At 40.6% G+C, this 20,080-nt stretch overlaps 1 protein-coding gene and 1 long non-coding RNA gene across 2 annotated transcripts in view; one reads left to right on the forward strand and one right to left on the reverse strand.

The window, feature by feature from the left end:
* Window positions 1-20,080, forward strand: part of LOC143368088 (uncharacterized) — a 363,051-nt gene that overhangs the window by 255,146 nt on the left and 87,825 nt on the right. The window lies entirely within an intron of this gene.
* On the reverse strand, window positions 4,411-7,486 carry Noc (zinc finger protein no ocelli). Its single transcript, XM_076809622.1, has 2 exons — window positions 7,181-7,486; window positions 4,411-6,782 (listed from the first exon to the last, which is right to left on the reverse strand). Exons 1-2 carry the CDS (start codon window positions 7,265-7,267, stop codon window positions 5,421-5,423), a joined length of 1,449 nt encoding a protein of 482 aa, XP_076665737.1. The 5' UTR covers window positions 7,268-7,486; the 3' UTR covers window positions 4,411-5,420.

The raw sequence follows: 20,080 nt of genomic DNA on the forward strand, positions 1-20,080 counted from the left end.
TGTGTATGTGGTACAAAATGATGGTTGCCTAGCTCATTATCCAAGGATACCTACTCAAGTACTCAATAAAAAATTGCCAAATCGTTGGATTGGACGTAATGGCTGCACAGTTTGGCCAACACTTGACATTAGACTTTTTTCATTTGAGAAAGCTAAAAGATGTGTACCGCAAGCAACCGACTGCTCCAGAAGACATGGTGAATCGGATAACACTGTCCAACAGCCATTTTGGTCTGTAAGATTCAAAAGCTGTTGCTTATAGATTTTTGTGCGCTGAAAACGAATCCGCAAACCGTTTGTCGCCATCACCCTCAGTTTACGAGAAATTCGATTTTGAAAAAAACTGCAAATTTTCAAACTTGAACAACTTTTGTGTCGAAACAGTAATAGTTATTCGGTTGCTTGTCGCATACAACGATGTAAGTTATTGGCGCATTATGAACATTTAAATATATTTAAACAACGATCAAAGGGAAAAGAACACCCGAAATTCACTCACATTTACAGATATATTTAAATTTATTTCCAAAACTAAGGGTCTAGGAGAAAATCTGACTACTCCACATGATGCGGCGGACATTTTCCCTTCGGAAAGCATCAACAGAAGTACTAAGTCACATTTTGTTTTCAATACAGAAGCGAAATAGTTTGGCAAAACGTGCGCCGTCGACAGTGGTAGTCAACTGTCGACAGCGCACGTTTTGCCAAACTATTTCGCTTCTGTATTGAAAACAAAACGTGACTTACCACTTCTGTTGGTGGTTTTCGAAAGAAAAATTTTTGCTGCATCGCGTGGAGTAGTCAAATTTTCAAAAATTGGTGCATTTCTGGTGTCTTTTTCACTTTGATCGTTGTTTAAATATATTTAAATGCTCATAATTCAGTCATATAATAATTTCATAGAACATGCAACCGAATAACTATTATTGTTTCAACACAAAAGATGTTCAAATTTGAAAATTTGCATTTTTTTCAAAATCGAAATTTCTCGAAAACTGAGAACGATGTCGATAAACGGTTTACGGGTTCGTTTTCAGCGCACAAAAGTCTATAAGAAACGGGTATTGAACGTTACAGAACAGAAAAAAAGTTCAATTTTGGTGGACATTGTAATTGAAGCTTGTGCTTAAAAAGTGTTATCACTGCCAATGGACATCGCTTTGAGCATTTGTAAAAATAAACAGTAACTTCACATAACATCGTAACACTGTCTTCGAATTTGATCACTTTTTTGGTGTTCAGGGTCATCTGAAGATCACTCAGACATGCCCGAATGCTTTTTTTGTAATTGAAAAATATATGTTTTCCTGCCAGAAAATAGCGGCGACCTTGAAAGAAACTCGGAAAAATTTACCACAGAGGCGCTAGTTGCGAAAACATGAAGACTGTTTGAGTTTTTGTTACAATTTTTTAAAGAACTTTAATAAAGATTTTAAGATATTTCATGAATTTTGTTTGATTCTTAAAACACTGTACTTTAACATAAAAATTACAAAGTTAAAAAAAAATATTCTGAAACCGTGGTTTTTTACGTTTCAATTTGGGGTATTTTTCACCCAGTAGCGACAACCTGTGTTACAATATGGGGTGCGCCTCCCGCCGGGTTAAAAACAATTTTTCATTCACAGTATTCCTCCTTCGGAAGCATTCCCATGGTGCTTTAAACGTTTCTCGTGTCATTAAAAAGTAAAGCAGATATATAGGTGGCCTCCTCAATTGGGACACCCTGTATATGTACATAAAAGTCATTAAACTTCTGTATTTCTATAACTTATGACGAATTCGTTGCATTGTCATTAAAAAAAAAACATAGAAAATGGAGTAAAATAAAATTATGAAATGCCCGTTTAATTACAAATCCGATTTTCCAAAGTAAAAATATGTGGCACTTCAATTTTTCGAGCAGATCGTAGCTTCTTTACTTTGAGCAGTTTTGCAGGTTCGCTTAACATGCTCGTGAGTTAATCCCATTAACGTCATTCAGTACGGAGTAAAATGTAAGTATCGTGACCGTTCTATGTCCTGAAATTACTTCCGGAGTAAATATTTGTGGTAGGTTCCTTATCTAGTACGATAAGTTACTTCACTTATCGCACCGAGGATAACAGATGATCTACGCTTCGCTTCGAACCGCAGAATACGATGTGCGCAATAGGTAAATCACCAAGTGACACGTCTAGCTGGCAAAACCATCTATTGTCTATAGATCATGCCTCAGCTGTGTCTCAGGAAGAATCGTTCGTGTGAATGACGATCAACAATGGCCGCACGGAAAGTGTCTGAAGATAGACTTACACTTTCCCCTCCGGTATTACCACAGGCACCTTACATTGCCACGTTAATATCGAAACGATACCTTATTGGAAAATTGCAGATCGAAAATCAGTATAATGAACTGTTTAAAATGTATTTTAAAAAAAAAATCATCGAAATCGCGCGCGGGACAAAATTTCCGTTTATTCTGACCCCAGCGCTAGGATAGATTAAAATAATTTCCCATTATATTTAACAATATCTCCATGATTTAGCGCGTCAAAAAGAAACACAGAGGAAATAAATCCTTTCAACTACAAGCAGATAAAAATGGAAGCTTCAGTTGAGTTTAAATTCCAAGATTAAAGGCTTGTTTTGCATTTATTATCAAACACGGTAAGAAGGATTTCCCAGCAGCAAATTCTTGAAGTTTTTGTCATATCTAAATGACATAAGAACAATAAAAACTACGTACGTGTTTATTTCAAATTTTCTTATGAAATTTAAATAAATTTTATTTGTTCCCTTCATTTATCTTTAACACATATTTGAGGTATTGTAACTAGTATCATTGTTGACTCGTGGGGAGGCGCCACTGGGTAAAATTACCACAGAGGCGCTAGTTGCGAAAATATGAAGACTGAATTTTTGTCACAATTTTTTAAAGAACTTTAATAAAGATTTTAAGATATTTCATAAATTTTCTTTGATTCTTAAAACACTGTACTTTATCATAAAAATTACAAAGTTAAAAAAAAATATTCTGAAACCGTGGTTACGACAACCTGTGTTACAATACGTGGCGCGCCTCCCGCCGGGTGAAACTAATTTTCCGTAAAAATAATTTGTCAGATTGAACTGTGAAATCAACCATTGAACAAGCTTTTCTTCGACTCATCGTTAAAGTTTCAAAAATTTGTAAAACTGGCTATTCTGTATTTCAGTGCATGCCTTTAATTGAAATCCATTATAGGATGCATCCTTTCCTGTATGCGTGACGTGTCCGCATCGCCGTCCCGACCTTTCCGGTAATAATTCCCTAGATATCACATATTTCCTCCTACTTACAATTAGATTCAATCACTGGCGATGCAAGTTATGCGCTTAGACGCATCTGCGCGTAAATATTCCAGTCAGAACGGACGAGTCGCTAATTGAGATTCAGCGATGCACATAATGGTACCGAAATAACATGAATTCCAATCCGAGGAACGAGGCGGGAAGGCGAAACGCGAGGAGACTATTCATCCCGACGGTTAAAATCACCAAATATTTCACTTTGCTGAGCCAGCTGAGCCTGCCACCGCCTGTCGCGGCACCCCAGCGATGGAAACGACGTTCGCAGAGGGTAAAGCAAGTTCTCTCTCTCTCTGCGTGGGTCTAAAAACCTTCAACCACCCACTCCGTCTCTCCCTCTTGTCTCTTCTCGTCGCTACTCTGCGTTTTCCGCTCGCCCCTCTTGCCCCGCCGTCGTCCTGCTCCTCCACCCTCTTTTCCTCCTTCCGACACTAGGCTGCAGATTTATGCGCCCCGCCTTGCAGCGCTGATATCCGAGAACTCGCGACCTGCTCCGTCCGTAATGAAAGAAATAAATTTACTCTCCTGGGTGCCCCGGGGATTGAGACTCACCGTTCGTGCGCGCACACGACCGTCCGCGCGCTCTGGTGGCGTGAATCAGAAGCGTGCGTACCTATCCTGCCCCATTGTCTCTCATTCATCGGCTCGTGTTCGCCTCTCCCGCGATTATCCATCTCGACTTTCTACTTCGCGTTATTACACACAAAGTGTTCTTACAATTAGCCTCGAACGGGACGAACCCCCAACTGTAGCGATTATAAATATGCGCCGGCATTTGTCAACAAATGCTTCTCCTTCAAACAAGGCATTCTCATTTCACTCACTAGGTTATTTCGAACGGGATGCAACTTAACCGTCGCCTATTCTGCACTAAGTCTATGCGCGGAGGCAAGTCTGGTAAGATTGGGGATGATTTCAAGTGAAATACTTTCTTTCAATTATCGTAAAAAAAGCCGCACGAATAGTTTTTCATGATAGAACCGTGAGAAATAGGATTCCACTAAATAAAGCGAACTTTAATTAAACTGGAAAGGTGTAAATGTATGGATGGCACGTGGAATATATTAGTAACGACACAAATTTAATGATTCCACAAACATTGTTTTTATTAAAGCGGTATGGAAACTCAACGATATTTACAAGAGATATTTACAGTGCAAATAATGTGTATCGTACATTACGTTTCTCCGATCGGAATACTTTACAAGGTAGACAATGCAGTTTGACGTGTTGCTGAAGAAATTCTAAGACTGAGAAAATTAAAGCTTCTCTTTACAGTAATTGTATTTCAGAGTCCGCGAAATAATCTCTCTACTTTTCTTCCCCGGTATAGCGATCTTCGCACCCTTCCTCTTATACAAACGATACGAATAAGTTAGGCGTTACATTTTGTCATAAAGGTAGTTTAGATACCATTGTTAATATTATCTCTTATTATTTCCTCGAAAAAATAGCGTAATATCACAGTTATATCGTGGACATAGAACATGCACGACCGTCCGACGGTTCGCGGTATCGAACGCATTGCTATATAGAGGGCCGCGGATGGTGACGCGCGGATGCATACAGTTTTACGGAGCATGCAGTGTTTTTAGATGATCAATCGGGTCACTTTAAACACAAACGTAAAACTTAACGCGGAAACGAGCGAGCACAGAAAATGTTCGACGTGTACGACTTTTATACGAAGTACCGACGGGTCGTCATCCAATTCCTTCGTGAATGTTCAAACACCCTACACGTTATTCCGCTGTGCAGAACCAGTCCTAACAATCCGGGAACACGCAACGATTTATCCGCGGCGTACATGTTCTTCCCTAGGTAATAATCAAACGTTAAAAGATACGTTAATAGGATTCTTGCAAAGAATAATCTCGCGATAAAACAAACTGTCAATATCTTTATAAACTTTAATCATAATTCTGAATTTATACACACATATGTATATATAATTTTTAAATAAATTTATATTATACACGTTTAATTATTTACACAACAGTCTGTCAAAAGTCTCATTTTATTTCGACGTGCCTTCTATTTAACACTATTACGGACTGTACACTTGATAACTTCGACACTGGAAATTAGCCTTAAGGATGTACAGCGGCGCCGATTCGCTGGCCATAGATCGCGTACGGCGAGTAGTAAGGTCCCAGCGCGTTGAAGGCGCTGTACGGTGAAGCAGCTAGCGACGCTGGAAGAGGTCCCGTCGGCGGCTTCCCGTACGGATGGTATCTAGCGCTCAACGGGCTGAGGGAAGGCGTCGGATAAGATCCGCCACTTGCGCGGTGTAGAGCAGCCGACGGTGAAAGCAATGGATGCGGGTGCGGATTGCTGAGAAGCGCGGCCGACGGCGCGTGATCGCCACCAGTCAGGCTGGTGTGGCTGCGAAGATGTTGAAGAAGCTCTTCTGATGTGGTAAATCGCTTTCCGCAGTAGGAGTCGCCAGCGATCCAGTTACAAACGTACGGTCTACCACCGGTTAACGTGGACGGGTAGGACAGAGACGGAGGAGCCATCGGGCCGAACGACGATAACGCCATCGCCAATCCATACTTCTGATGATCGCATTGCGTGCATCCACTGGGGCAAGTCCCGGTGCCCATCATTAGCTGTGCGCTGTGCATGCTATATTGGCAGCCAGTGCAGTAAGGATCCTTGCAAACAGGCACTAGGGCTTCCCCGCCGGCCGGGGTCTTGACACGAGCGTAACTCAGATACGGATTTCCACCCGTCGGAGTGGTAGATGGGTAGCCCAGTAGAGCCGCGGCGGCGGCGTGATGATGAGAGAACGGGGACGCACCGGCGAACGGTGGTCTGAATGCGGGATTCTCTGCTAGGCCAGGCGGACAACAGAGGGGATTGCCAGAAAATCCCGGAAGACCAGGCTTGTAGGCGCCCAAGTTCGAATCCTTTGTGTGAGTGCCAGAAAGAATCTCCATTCCGGATCTAATTATTGGACTAGTACCATTACTGTTGTTGCGCGGCGAGCTGTCGGTCTTTTCCCGATCCGCCGGCGTTTTCCGATCGGCCGACGGAGTGCTGGTGGCGGTAGCCGTCGCTTGGCTTGCGGGCGACGCGGACTTACGACCGACGGGCGTGCGGTTTCCTGACGACTTTCTGTCCGTGTGACTGTTATCACTCGCACTCACACTGTCCTGACCACTAACACTGTGAACACTGGCTTTGGAGGTCGGTCTGCCCTCGTCGGTGGACTTCTTCGAGACAACATTGGTCTCGTACGGCTTGAAGGCCAACGATTTCCCGTCCGACGGGCTGCTGCGTGTATTCCGTTCCAATTTCGCAGCTGGAGGGGACTTCGCGTTCGTACCGGCGTTCATTCCCTTCGGTGTTTTATCCAGTGGAGAGATCAAAGGCTTCGTTGGTGAATCAGCACCGATCTGACTGCATGTCTGCGCCAGCAAAGCTAACGGACTCTTCTTCGCATCCAACTGTAAAAAAAAATTTCAAATTGCGTTATAAAATACCAAATGCAAGGACAATTCATTCTGCGAGCGTGAAAAAACTATGAACTCGGCAAATTGGATCGAACGCATCAGATGGGAGAGCGAGTTCAGACACGCAGTTACCCGTCGGAGAGCGCGCGCCGACGGAAGACAGCGAGCGGAGCAGGATAGTCGATATTCACGAATCAACAGTATATTTAATCAAATTTTCATGGGAAGATATATTATTATCTGTACTCTGCGTTCATTATTCTACGAAGAGGACAAATTCGAGGTATCTTTTTTTTACCCGAATGCTGGTTAACCGGGGGCTCGTGGTCGAGCAAACACCATTGGGAGAATGAAAATTTGCGACTAAAAGATTTCCTGCGGCGTATACTAACCGTAGTTGGAAGCGGAGAAAGATAATCCGGTTGTAGATACTGATTGTGTCCAGTAGTCAGCATACCGCCTTCCTCGAGGACAACCATTTGGTTTTGCACTTATGGAGCCAATCACTGCACAAAACCACTGGTAATATTCCCACAAGTCACGAAAAAAAAGGATAATCAAACTGATTCGCAAGCGTTTTGACTATCGCAGCACCGTGTGTCGGTATACGCGCTGGCCGATCGATCCCGTCCGCAGCACGAAACGATTAAACGCAAACGACGTGCACCGAGTGAAATCCAGGAAAATAGTGGTAGCTCTCGGCGGAGCTGTTCAGTGCACGGAGTGGAATGCGACCGCAACGCCGCCTGGCGACACGACACGCTCTCTTCCCCTCCTTCTTCGGCAGGCCAAGGTGTATAACCTGTCCTCTCCTGTCATCCCCACCATTCCTGGTCGGGGGATTATGGTGGGAGAATTGCGGTGGGGTTTGGCCCTGTGTGGGGTGTGGGAAGGCATTCTAATTCAACACGCCACCCATGATGTTGGCCCGACGATGACAGCTCCCATCCCGGCTTTGATATTTCACCGCTTTTACAGCCGTCCGTCCCCTCCCTCCCTCCCTCCCTCCCCCCCTCCGCCCCACCCCTTCCCCTCTTCCATCCTCTTACCGTCCACACCCCTTCCCGTTTGCCTACCATAGCTACCTCGACACGGAACCGTCCCTGCCACCACGGCAACCCGATATTTTATACCGTGAAACCTGTCTGTCTCTCCGACCGGCCCCGCTTAATAAGCAGCTTTCAAAATAGAAATGTAATGGGCCAGTGGGGAAGGGAATGTCGGGTGATTGATTGCTCGCTCAGCGACTTACCGACTTGCCACAGCCCACGGGGTAACGAATGACAGCCACTTAAACGCTATTTGCCTACAGTTTTGTAAAAGCGTTTTAATTATCGCCCGACCGCACCTCGATTTTGTTGCGCATTGAGTCACCGGATACTGAACGCTCCTTGCGACCGATCTCTTTTCCTTTCCTTATTATCGGAGAACAACATTGTTCAGCAATGAGCAACGCGTACCGGGAGGGGTCACGTTCTTTCGGGATTCGACTGCCCGTCGAATGCTGCTTCTGTTCCTCTAACCGGTAACAAGTTTTCCTAATGTTATCGCAACATCTCATGGTTCGTTGCACTTACAGTTAGGTACTATTAGTTATGCTATCATCTGTGGCTTGCCTCGCAAACAATCTCTGAGAACCTACGCTATTCGTAAGGAAAATTGCTTTCTCGATAAATATTAGAAACCACTTTCGTAATGCCGTCGCAAATAGTATTTATCTGGACGCTCAGCGGTAGTCGAAGGTTCGGCGCACATGTACGTCTGTATGCCCGCAGCGACGCATCGTGGCCGTTCCACCCGCCAAGTATGGTCGTTAAAAAACTTGAATATTAGCCGCGTTGAAACTCAAACGTTCCGCGCGGTTAGGAGATTGCGGCCATTTCACTTAGCGCGACTTAAGTGAGATAAAGCGATCGATGAAGTAGCTATGCTACAGGGTAATTACGACGAATTATGACAATGTCCAAACACTGTGTACGCAGACCGCATACCGGCGGTAAGCAATAGTTTGGGGAACACATCGCGCTGGAATGTGACTGGACACTATCTCAGAAACGCATACAGGTATGTTAGTAGCTATTTGAATTTGTATTCACGATGTTTTTGATCTTTCTAAACACTACGATATACGACAGTAGGGAAACACTTTATGCAACGGGATATTTTTCAGTCGCATTGCTTTTAGCCGAATCCGATTTTCACTGCGAAATTGGAACGAGTATTACCGTAACAGTTTCTCTACTATTTCTGTATTTTATCCCTTAAATAATAATGCATATTTGTGCAAACAAGTTTTATAACCGTTACTTAATCGATACCTGAACTTTCTACTGACAACGAGATTACGTATTCAACGGTTATTTCGATAGGGGCAGAAAGTATTAATTATTGCAGCGTCGAGGAAAATAGACCGAGGATGTAAATATACGGACAGAAAATATAGTAAATATAGCAATGGGGCTATCGTTAAATTTTTATAATCCTTGTCCTCATCGGAGGGTCTGGAACGACAATGACGTGCAATATGGAGAAGAGGGCGTTTGAAATGTAAAACACTCATAAAAGTTCCGTCCGTAAACCTAATTGGCCTTCCTTCGAGGCTAATATAATAAAGGCAGCTACGCGAAATTTACAATGTTTGTGTTCGTCAGAAATAGAGTCAACGTCACGGTGTTGATACTATTTAATTACAATATACAATTTTAGGGAAAGCAGGGAGCAACAAACACCTGTGTCTGCCCGCATTTAATTCCCATTTTCAATCAGAGTTAGAAACAAGCTGATATTAAATCTCTATATTATATAATATTTCCCAGAAGAAATAAAGGTCTCGTGGAGCTTGCAACTCTGCTTCCACAGAATGCTTCTTTTTTTCTTTCTGTCTATCCCTCCTTTCCTTTCCATCCCTTCCCCCTTGCCAGTGTTTCTGTGAAGTTATGGCGCCGTTAATACCCCAATGGCAAGGTCTTTGACGTTTTGACGCTGACGGATGAGTTTACGGCTAATATAGTTCTCTTTCATCTTCACCGCTCCTTTAGCCAACGTTTCGAAGATTTCAAGACGACAGCTACCAGGCGGGTAACGATTCAGCTTTGATGTATTATTGACGGCTGCACTGGCATAAACAACCTTTGCCAAGTAAAATCTAATGGCAAGTATGTATAGTATAATGAATATACCTATATTTCTTCAACCGGGGAAAAAAGTATACCGCGTTTTTGTAAAAATATAACTTTGACATATAGAAAGAAAGAAATAAAATACTATGTGCAGATATTTTTAGATACAGGCTAGACTGGGGGCGGTAGTAACACTTTAACTTTGGAATACGATTACGTAATAACTAGGGGTAAAGGGCCCACTTACTGACACCTAAAAAATTACTGTCACCTTAAGCTATTTTACTTAAAATAACGAACAAATAAATGTTGCAAAGTCATACACAAAAAGAATTATGTAACTCAACCTATAATCTATACTATAGTTTATTTATTCGTTATTTTAAGTAAAATAGCTTAAGGTGACAGTAATTGGTTAGGTGTCAGTAATTGGGTCCTTTACCCTATCACAGTTAGAACAAAAGTTCTTGTACGAAAATGTTACGTACTTATCTGACATTATTGAGAACACAACAGTTTCGCTGCGTGTCAAATAATATCCGGGTTATTAATACAAAATGAGGGGGGGAGAAAGTGTTACAACCGCCCCTGACCCCTGGTCGGTTGTAACACTGCAATGGGGTTGAAAGTAGCACAAATTGAACTTTATGAAATTAAAATATTTATTAATTTTGATTATAATAGTAAATGAAAAAAGGAAAATTTATAAGCAATTATGCGTTATCGCAATTGTGGCAGACATAGAAAACGTTTTGGCTGGTACATTCGTCATGTGATCAATTCTTATATTCAGTACATTGCACCCATTTTTAATTTGTTTGCTTGTGCTGTGCTATATTATTCCATGAAAACAAGACAATATTATTCATCTTCTTTGTCACTTTTTCTATCGTGGTACAATCGCCCCCAGCCAGGCTTTTGAACTTAAATTACAAATTTTGATTAACGAGACAATTAAGAGCGATAACTAACGACCAGTATTACTTTAAAAATGGTCAGATAAATATTAAAAAAAAATAATAAAAAACATGAACTTGCAAAGAGAGTATTTATATTACAATTTTAAATCAGTAAGAAAAAGTTACTTTAGGGTATCGAAAAGCTATTTTCTTCACTATACATTAGGGCGGAGCGGAAAATTCAAATTTAAATTTTCGCCTATATAGTATCGCTCCGCCCTACTATACATATCTATTGTGTATCTATACTGCTGGAACATGGATGTGTGTATTCCAAATGTCATTCTTCATCGTTATATCCAAAACTTGTGTTAATACCTATCGTGTGTTCTGAGATATTTAACGTGTTACAACCGCCCCCGGTCTACCCTACAAAGGTTTATAGATAGTAGGGCTGGGACTATTTGTTGAATTTTTCGGTAATCGAATATTCGAATACCTCAGTTGCTCAATTATTTGGCGGATATAATTCGAATTTCCAAGTATTCGAATACTATTCGAATACCTCAGTTACTCAATTATTTGGCGAATATAATTCGAATTTCCAAGTATTCGAATACTATTCGAATATCCAAGTATTCGAATACTATTCGAATATCCAAGTATTCGAATACTATTCGAATATCCAAGTATTCGAATACTATTCGAATATCCAAGTATTCGAATACTATTCGAATATCCAAGTATTCGAATACTATTCGAATGCTGATGTATTCGAATACTGATGTCTTCGAATGCTGATGTATTCGAATACTGATGTCTTCGAATGCTGATGTATTCGAATACTGATGTCTTCGAATAGTATGGTGTGAATTATAAATCAAGTTCTTTAGGTTCATTTGTCAGGGTGAAATCTTGTAAGCTAATTTTGACCCACTTCATGAGTACTCATGTATTCGAATAGTATTCAAATAATAACATTCGAATTTCTCAAATATTCGAAGTTTATTCGTAGCATTCGAATACTTGTAAAATATTCGAATATTAAATTATTCGAATAGTTCCAACTCTAATAGATAGGGGTGTGTGTGAAATAATTGATAAACGGTAGAATAAACAAAGGACCTTAAGAATTTTTTTTTCACCATTTCTTATGCAAATTCTGATCGCACGAGAGAAAAGATTTTTGAGGCGATGCCACAGTCATTTCGTATCTTTCAAATGTAACTTTATATTTGTTCAGTTTTTGAATAGGAAACAAAACTTTTCATGAATTTTCATTTTGCAAATATCCTTCCGTTTTTAAATTTGTTGAGTTTGGTTTTAATAAAGCATTGAAAAGTGGGACCCTGTGTTAATCATGGTCAATTTGGAAAACAAATTCCAACCATTACATTTTACTGAAAAAGTTATGAATGTGAAGTTTCTTAAAAAATAACAGATTAAATAATTATGAGTTTCGAATTTATCACCTTATTTAAGTATTTCGAAAGAATTACTCCTATTTTCAAATTTTCGTAAAACTCGAGGTGCCCCTTTTTAGGTGCTTGTTTCTTCAAATTATATGGCACAACAAAAACAGGTATATTTAAATTCAGTGTTTCTACGGTATTTTGGAAATAAGGAGATTAGAGGGCACATTTGGAATACTATATTTACACGGAACTTGTAGTCAACGCGCTTGCCGTGAAATCTGTGAAGAAGAGGTAGTGTAATAAAGAAAATAATGGGGACTCTCACTTTGCAAGCACAGAGCGGCACGTCGCGTTCTTCACGATTTGTTGTGACAGGGTAATAATGTTTCCAACCATTGTCAACCCGGATTAGGACACTGGTTACATACCTCTGCGAGGATCAAGGAATCGGAGAGGGCAGGGCACTAAAAGTTTTACAAACCGTATTATAAAGATGTCAAATGACGCCATTAAACTTCAAATTGCTGATGAGGTGCCATTCCATGGATTAACAAACAGATTCCCAATTTCTTACAGACCTATCTATCTTAAAAAAAATAATAAAACTACTTCTTTTAGATGTAATTTTGCACGTAAATTATGTAATTGATTTTAATATAATTATCTCACAAAGAGTGAATTAATGATTAAACTGATTTTCCCTCTAGCGCATAATAGTATTGATTTAGACACAGTTTGCCTTTAATTTCCCCTCTTCAAGAGCCGAGGAAATTTGTAATCTATGTGTCAATTTGGATCAGGTATGAAACCGCAGTGGCTTTTCGAACAGCGGGGCGATTTTGTTTGGAACGTAACAATACTTTCGCCATACTTCAGGATAATCGCCCTTCATGACGTATTGTGACCATACGATTTCGCTTCGGGGACAATGGATACTACTAGAGCCCTGGACAAAAGTGTAAAAATGCTGACAAGCGGATAATAAAGGAGGCAGTCAGTCACTTTGAGAGATGGTGTGGAACAAAGGGGATGAGTGAAGAAGAAGAGGGGAGGCCTGGGGAAAGTTGCTCGGTGAGCCGTGAAAGGGAAAAAGATAGATGAACGCAAACGCAGTTGGCGTGTACAGAGGAGAAACAGAATTTGCGGCCGGTAATAAATCATAGCAATCTCCTTTCTTTCCCTCCGCCTCGCCCCTTATTCATTTTATAGCGAGCTGGGAACGCAGAATGACAAGGCGGCGCTACGTGATTATTTACATATCGTTGGCCCCGAATGCGAGCCTATTCTCTGTCAATTCCCGCGCGAAATATGCCGCGGCCGCTGTGCGTTCACATTCAAATTCACGATTATAACCATTCAGGAACGTCCGTGCACCATTTATCGGCGTTTCGCTCTGCCGCGGCTCCTGTCATACTTACGTGCGCACGATGGAAAAAGGTTAAAGTGCCTGACGATTAGGCGATATCTTTCGCGGGGCATTCTCAGCGCGTCGCCGCTGATTGTCAGGCATTCGTGGGACACGTAACGCGCCCAGCGCTGTACTTCTGAAAACCGATTATGCACGGCAATATTATAGGATGCAATGCGGCGATAATAATAGGAACGGGTAGGTTCAGGCGGTAGACCCGCTATTGCATGCGACTGGCTCGTAATTATTTCTAGTATCACGTTTCACCGGCGCGTTACACAAAAAGGCCACGTCGGCTTCCGACAGCGTGGCAATCGATACATTGACCAGGGAAAAGAATGTGAAGAAAATATGCGCGGCAATAATAATAACAGAGGGGCGAGGCGAGGGGGGGAGGGAGGGGAGGGAGGGGGGCGCGTAGAGGCGGTGGGAAGGGATGGAGACGTAGACAGAAATACGAAGCTGGTGCAGCACAGACACTCGGCAAGGGCCTCATGTTTAAATCAGCGATAACGAGAAGCCTCGGTGACATATGTCACTGTCGCTGTCAGCCGGCTACACAATCAATATAGTCACCCACCCGTCTGTTCGTTCGTTCGTTCGTTCGTCCGTTTGTCCGTCTGTCCGCCTGCTAGCTTGCTCTCAGCCTGCCTGCCGGCCTGACTGCCTGCCTGCTTTTCAACCTTCACATGCATAGACCGTATTCCACCCGATAATGTATTCGGTACGTGACTTCGTATTCGACAAATACAAGAGCGTCCTCGGTCCGGCGGCTCGGCAATGCGATGCGATGCGATGCGATGCGGCCGCGACCCGGACCAGCCGGCATTGCCAACTATCTTCGCTGCCGGCCAAAAGACATTTGTTTTTATGGAAAACGAATCGCGTAATAGGAAGCTTTTCCCTTTCTCAACGGCCACTTTCTTTCGGGCGTTTCGGAGCTACTTCACCGCCGGATCTCTGTAATCGCGCGATCCCATTCTCGTTGCCATCTCGTCTCTGCTTGTAGCTTACCGATCTGCCATTATTCGTTTCGGATTGAATTTACGGATTACAGGGTTCGACGAAATTTTACTTTTTTTGCGGACTTCGAACATTCAATAGCCGTTTTTTTTTATAGATTTTTGTGCACTGAAAACGAATCCGCAAACCGTTTGTCGCCACCGCCCTCAGTTTTTGAGAAATTCGATTTCGAAAAATATTGCAAATTTTCAACTTTGAACATCTTTTGTGGCGAAACGGTAATAGTTATTCGGTTGCTTGATGTGTCTAATTATTCTATGAACCCTCCGAATACAACGATATAAAAGCACACCTGAAATGCACTCATTTTTGAAGATATCTTTCAATTTATTTCCAAAACTAAGGGTCTAGGAGGAAATCTGACTATTCCATGAGATGCAGCAGACATTTTTCCACCGGAAAGCATCAACAGAAGTGGTAAGTCACGTTTTGTTTTCAATACAGAAGCGAAATAGTTTGGCAAAACGTGCGGCGCGGACAGTGGTAGTCACGCGCGTTAAGCGATTGTGTTACGCTGAGCGGCAGTGGATCGCGCGCCGCCGTTGACTACCACTGTCGACGCCGCACGTTTTGCCAAACTATTTCGCTTCTGTATTGAAAACGAAACGTGACTTACCACTTCTGTTGATGCTTTCCGATGGAAAATTGTCTGCTGCATCTCGTGAAATAGTCAGATTTCCTCCTCGACACTCAGTTTTGGAAATAAATTGAAAAATATCTTCAAAAATGAGTGCATTTCGGGTGTACTCTTATATCGTTGTATTCGGAGGGTTCATAGAATAATTTGGCGCAACAAGCAACCGAATAACTATTACCGTTACAACAGAAAAAATGTTCAAAGTTGAAAATTTGCTGTTTTTTCTGAAAATCGAATTTCTCAAAAACTGAAGTTGATGGCGACAAACGGTTTGCAGATTCGTTTTCACGGCTAAAACCTGTAAGAAACGGCTGTTGAATGTTACTAATCCAGATGGCTGTAGAACAGAAGTGGTAAGTCACGTTTTGTTCTCAACACAGAAGAGAAATGGTTGTTTGGAAAAACGTGTGCTGTCGACAGTGGTAGTCACGCGCGTTAAGCGATACTGATACGCTGAGCGGCAGTGTATCGCGCGGCGGGGTTGACTACCACTGTGGACGCCGCACGTTTTGCCAAACTATTTCGCTTCTGTATTGAAAACAAAACGTGACTTACCACTTCTGTTGATGCTTTCCGATGGAAAATTGTCTGCTGCATCTCGTGGAATAGTCAGATTTCCTCCTCGACCCTTAGTTTTCGAAATAAATTGAAAAATATCTTCAAAAATGAGGGCATTTCGGGTGTACTTTTATATCGTTGTATTCGGAGGGTTCATAGAATAATTTGACGCAACGAGCAACCGAATAACTATTACTGTTTCGACACAAAAGATGTTCAAAGTTGAAAATTTGCAGTTTTTTTAAAAATCAAATTTCTCAAAAACTGAAGTTGATGGCGACAAACGGTTTGCAGATTCGTTTTCACGGCTAAAACCTGTAAGAAACGGCTGTTGAATGTTACTAATCCAGATGGCTGTAGAACAGAAGTGGTAAGTCACGTTTTGTTCTCAACACAGAAGAGAAATGGTTGTTTGGAAAAACGTGTGCTGTCGACAGTGGTAGTCACGCGCGTTAAGCGATACTGATACGCTGAGCGGCAGTGTATCGCGCGGCGGGGTTGACTACCACTGTGGACGCCGCACGTTTTGCCAAACTATTTCGCTTCTGTATTGAAAACAAAACGTGACTTACCACTTCTGTTGATGCTTTCCGATGGAAAATTGTCTGCTGCATCTCGTGGAATATTCAGATTTTCTCCTCGACCCTTATTTTTGGAAATAAATTTAAAAATATCTGTAAAAGTGGTTGCATTTCGGGTGTTCTTATCCCTCTGATCGATGTTTAAACATATTTAAATGTTCATAATGCAAGAATATTGATAGAATAATTTGGCGCAACAAGCAACCGAATAACTATTACCGTTTCAACAGAAAAAATGTTCAAAGTTGAAAATTTGCTGTTTTTTCTGAAAATCGAATTTCTCAAAAACTGAAGTTGATGGCGACAAACGGTCTGCGGATTCGTTTTCTCGGCTAAAACCTCTAAGAAACGGCTATTGAATGTTACTAATCCAGATGTCTGTAGAACTGTGTTATCTGAGGCCAGGCTATATCGCCGGATTAATCTGATTTCGCCACCCAATAAGGCGACAAATTGGGAGGCTTGGCGGGGACCAGGGGATGAATTGGTGTAACCCGATGTTAATATAATATCTTCTGCCGTTGAGGTTGCGTAATTAAATCTGAGAAAAAAATTTATGAGTACTAAAAATCACGGGGTTTGATTGCAGTTAATGCAGGTAGACGTAAACAGCTTCAGGTAATGAATACGATGCTTGATTGACTCGAATAACAAGTTAATTGAGACGACAGGCGAGGTGACAGATTGTCAATTGTCTCTGTACTCCGTCTGCTCTGTGCATACATATATGTGAACAAATAGCTTTAACAGTGTCAATCAATAATGGCGGCTTATCGATTAAACGACTCTTGTGAAAATGTACGCGATGTCTTTAGTCGATAAAAAGCACTCGTGGCGATTGATTATAAATTATAACAGGTAATCGACAGCGACGTTTCTCGGGTTGAATAAGGAAAAGATAAATAGCTACTAGTTATTGGACGAAATTAAAACCATATGCACAGTATTGCAAAAACGTTCATCTACTTCAAAGAAAATTTTAATTACTTTGTTTACGTGAAATAATTAAGGTAATGATCCTATCTGTACCACTGATGGATACGTGTTCGTGTTTGTTACTTAGATGTCTTACATAGTTATGCAGGTAATTATTGCGTCATTTAATGGCAACTTTCAGGGTAGTATAAATCTCGATAATTATTAATTACCTAAAGCACAAATGTCTGTTTATGCGCTTATAAATATGAATGAAGCGAGGTGAAACGCGAAGTGCGGAGATCTAAATGATATTCAGCATGTTCAAAGGCTGGACGCTTATGTAAATCATATTAATTTGTGTAATAATAGTTGGGCTAGTATACATAATTGCAGCAAACAAAATGTATCCAACTAGAACCCTTTCAGATGCGCGTAGAAAAGTTAATAAAAAATTAATGGATAATTTTTTTAAAGTTTAATAAATTTAAATATCCTGCCAATAAAATAATTTATTTTAATATAATTGTAAAGTAATTTAAAATAAATTCTAAATAATATTCTATAGGGTCTTCTCGTCCCCTAAAAAAATCTAAGCATTTTTACTTAGAATTTACATTAACAACTTAAATCAGAGACAGTAAATATATCATCAACTCGTTCACGCAAGTCTTCAATAAAAAGATTAATAAGCTTTCTTGTTGGGACGTTACATTTACGTCGCTGCAGTCACTTATGTATCATTGTTACCAAAAAATACAGAACTTATCTAACACGCGAAGTAAAATACGAGTAGAGAATCACATCGATTCAAATGTCAGATGTATTAAACATTCACAAGTGTGCGCGTGAATTCTGAGAAAAGTCTGACTACAAGATTGTTCATTTACATATGCTGGCTGCGTCAGCAATGAAAGTGTGATATGCTCCACAAGGATGCTAGACAAGCATTAAGATTTATGAATCCCGAAATGAAAGAGTGGTTAATGAGATTATTAATAAATTTAAACAGCTAAAGCAACTAAAATCACGATTGATAATAATTAGATTGTGGTGATTTAAGACAAGGTCAAGCATGCGATCAATTCTAATCATGAACAGTTGATGGAACGTGTATAGAAAAATATTTCGATTGGTGGGACGACCAGGTTCGACTTGAATATTGAAGGTGAAAACGCTCAGGAAAATTTACAGTAAAATTGAAGCACTAAGTAGTAGTAAAGGCCAGTTAATATAGAGGGACAAAAATCTGTGTGGCAATTATTAGATTGTAAACATAGATAGAGCAGGATCAGACGCAATATGGATGCTAAAACATATCGCGGCTGTAATTTCTATTAAAGGAGCGCCAAGTGAATACCCAAGAATGTGTAAGCATGATTCTGGTATGATAATGTACTTTCAGTATGATTCTATAAGCGTGACCATTCATGTTGCATTTACAAGCCTTGTATTTACATACAGTGATAAGTGCATTTTTAATTATGGCAGAGATTTGTTAATTATAATTTAATACCGCTATAGAGCAGAACGAGTTGTGTGTTCGAGAAACAGATTATTGATAAAATTTCTAGTGGGAAATGAGTTTGCAATATTCAAAGTGTGGTATGCTCAGTATGTTTGTCTCCTCTTTCGAATGGGCATAACAATTTTATTTATACAAACAGTACAAATAGCAGTACAGATTGATTGCTCATTTTGCCTTCGAATTCAAGTAAAATGGTATCTATTTAAATAGGTTTAACGTAATGTATAATTTGCACTAGGGTAATTCGGGGTAACACTGTCCAACAGCCATTTTGGTCTGTAAGATTCAATAGCCGTTTCTTATAGACTTTTGTGCGCTGAAAACGAATCCGCAAACCGTTTGTCGCCACCGCCCTCAGTTTTTGAGAAATTCGATTTTGAAAAAAAAACTGCAAATTTTCAAATTTGAAGTAATAGTTATGCGGTTGCTTGATGTGTCAAATTGTTCTATAAACCCTCCCGAATGCAACGATATAAGTTATTGGTGCATTATGAACATTTAAATATATTTAAACAACGATCAAAGGGAAAAGAACACCCGAAATTCACCTACTTTTGCTGATATTTTTAAATTTATTTCCAAAACTAAGGGTCTAAGAGAAAATCTGATTACTCCACGCGACGCGGCAGATAATTTTCCTTCGAAAAGCATCAACAGAAGTGGTAAGTCACGTTTTGTTTTCAATACAGAAGCGAAATAGTTTGACAAAACGTGCGGCGCATAGTGGTACATAATGGCAGTTTTTGTTCAAATCACCCTACAGGTCGTAATTTTTCAGAGAACTTGGCGATTCTTTTTTTAAATTCTTCGCAATTAAATTCTCTGTCGATCTGTCCGGCCGAAATTTTGAATTTCGTTGCTGATTTTTTTTATATTTAGCAAATTATACAGCATTTTTCGAAGATCAGTATCTGTGGGCTGTTTTGGCCGCCTGTTCCGAATTTGAAGTCAGATTTTCGAAATCGGGGTGGTGAATCCAATATGTTGAAGGAAAATATCAGAAAATGGGCTTATTCGGAAGAAACAGTGCGCCTAGATTTTCGGGGACGCTGATTACGAATATGCGGTAATCATTATAAAGATCAAATTTTTTATTCGTACCACAAATCTAATACTGTAGATCAAATTGTAAAATTTAAAATGGCAGATGGACATTCGTATTTTGACAAATTTTTATAGTTGACTTTTCGGGTTCAATATTGATTGTTG

Source organism: Andrena cerasifolii, chromosome 4, assembly GCF_050908995.1.
Source record: "Andrena cerasifolii isolate SP2316 chromosome 4, iyAndCera1_principal, whole genome shotgun sequence".
NCBI classification, from domain to species: domain Eukaryota; kingdom Metazoa; phylum Arthropoda; class Insecta; order Hymenoptera; family Andrenidae; genus Andrena; species Andrena cerasifolii.

Bases quoted from the DNA above. Each gene is read 5' to 3' on its own strand.
- Noc (XM_076809622.1), bottom strand. From the start codon at position 7,267: ATGGTTGTCCTCGAGGAAGGCGGTATGCTGACTACTGGACACAATCAG. The intron at 6,783-7,180 runs GTTAGTATACGC...TTTTTTTTACAG, and splicing joins TTTCTCCGCTTCCAACTACG to TTGGATGCGAAGAAGAGTCC.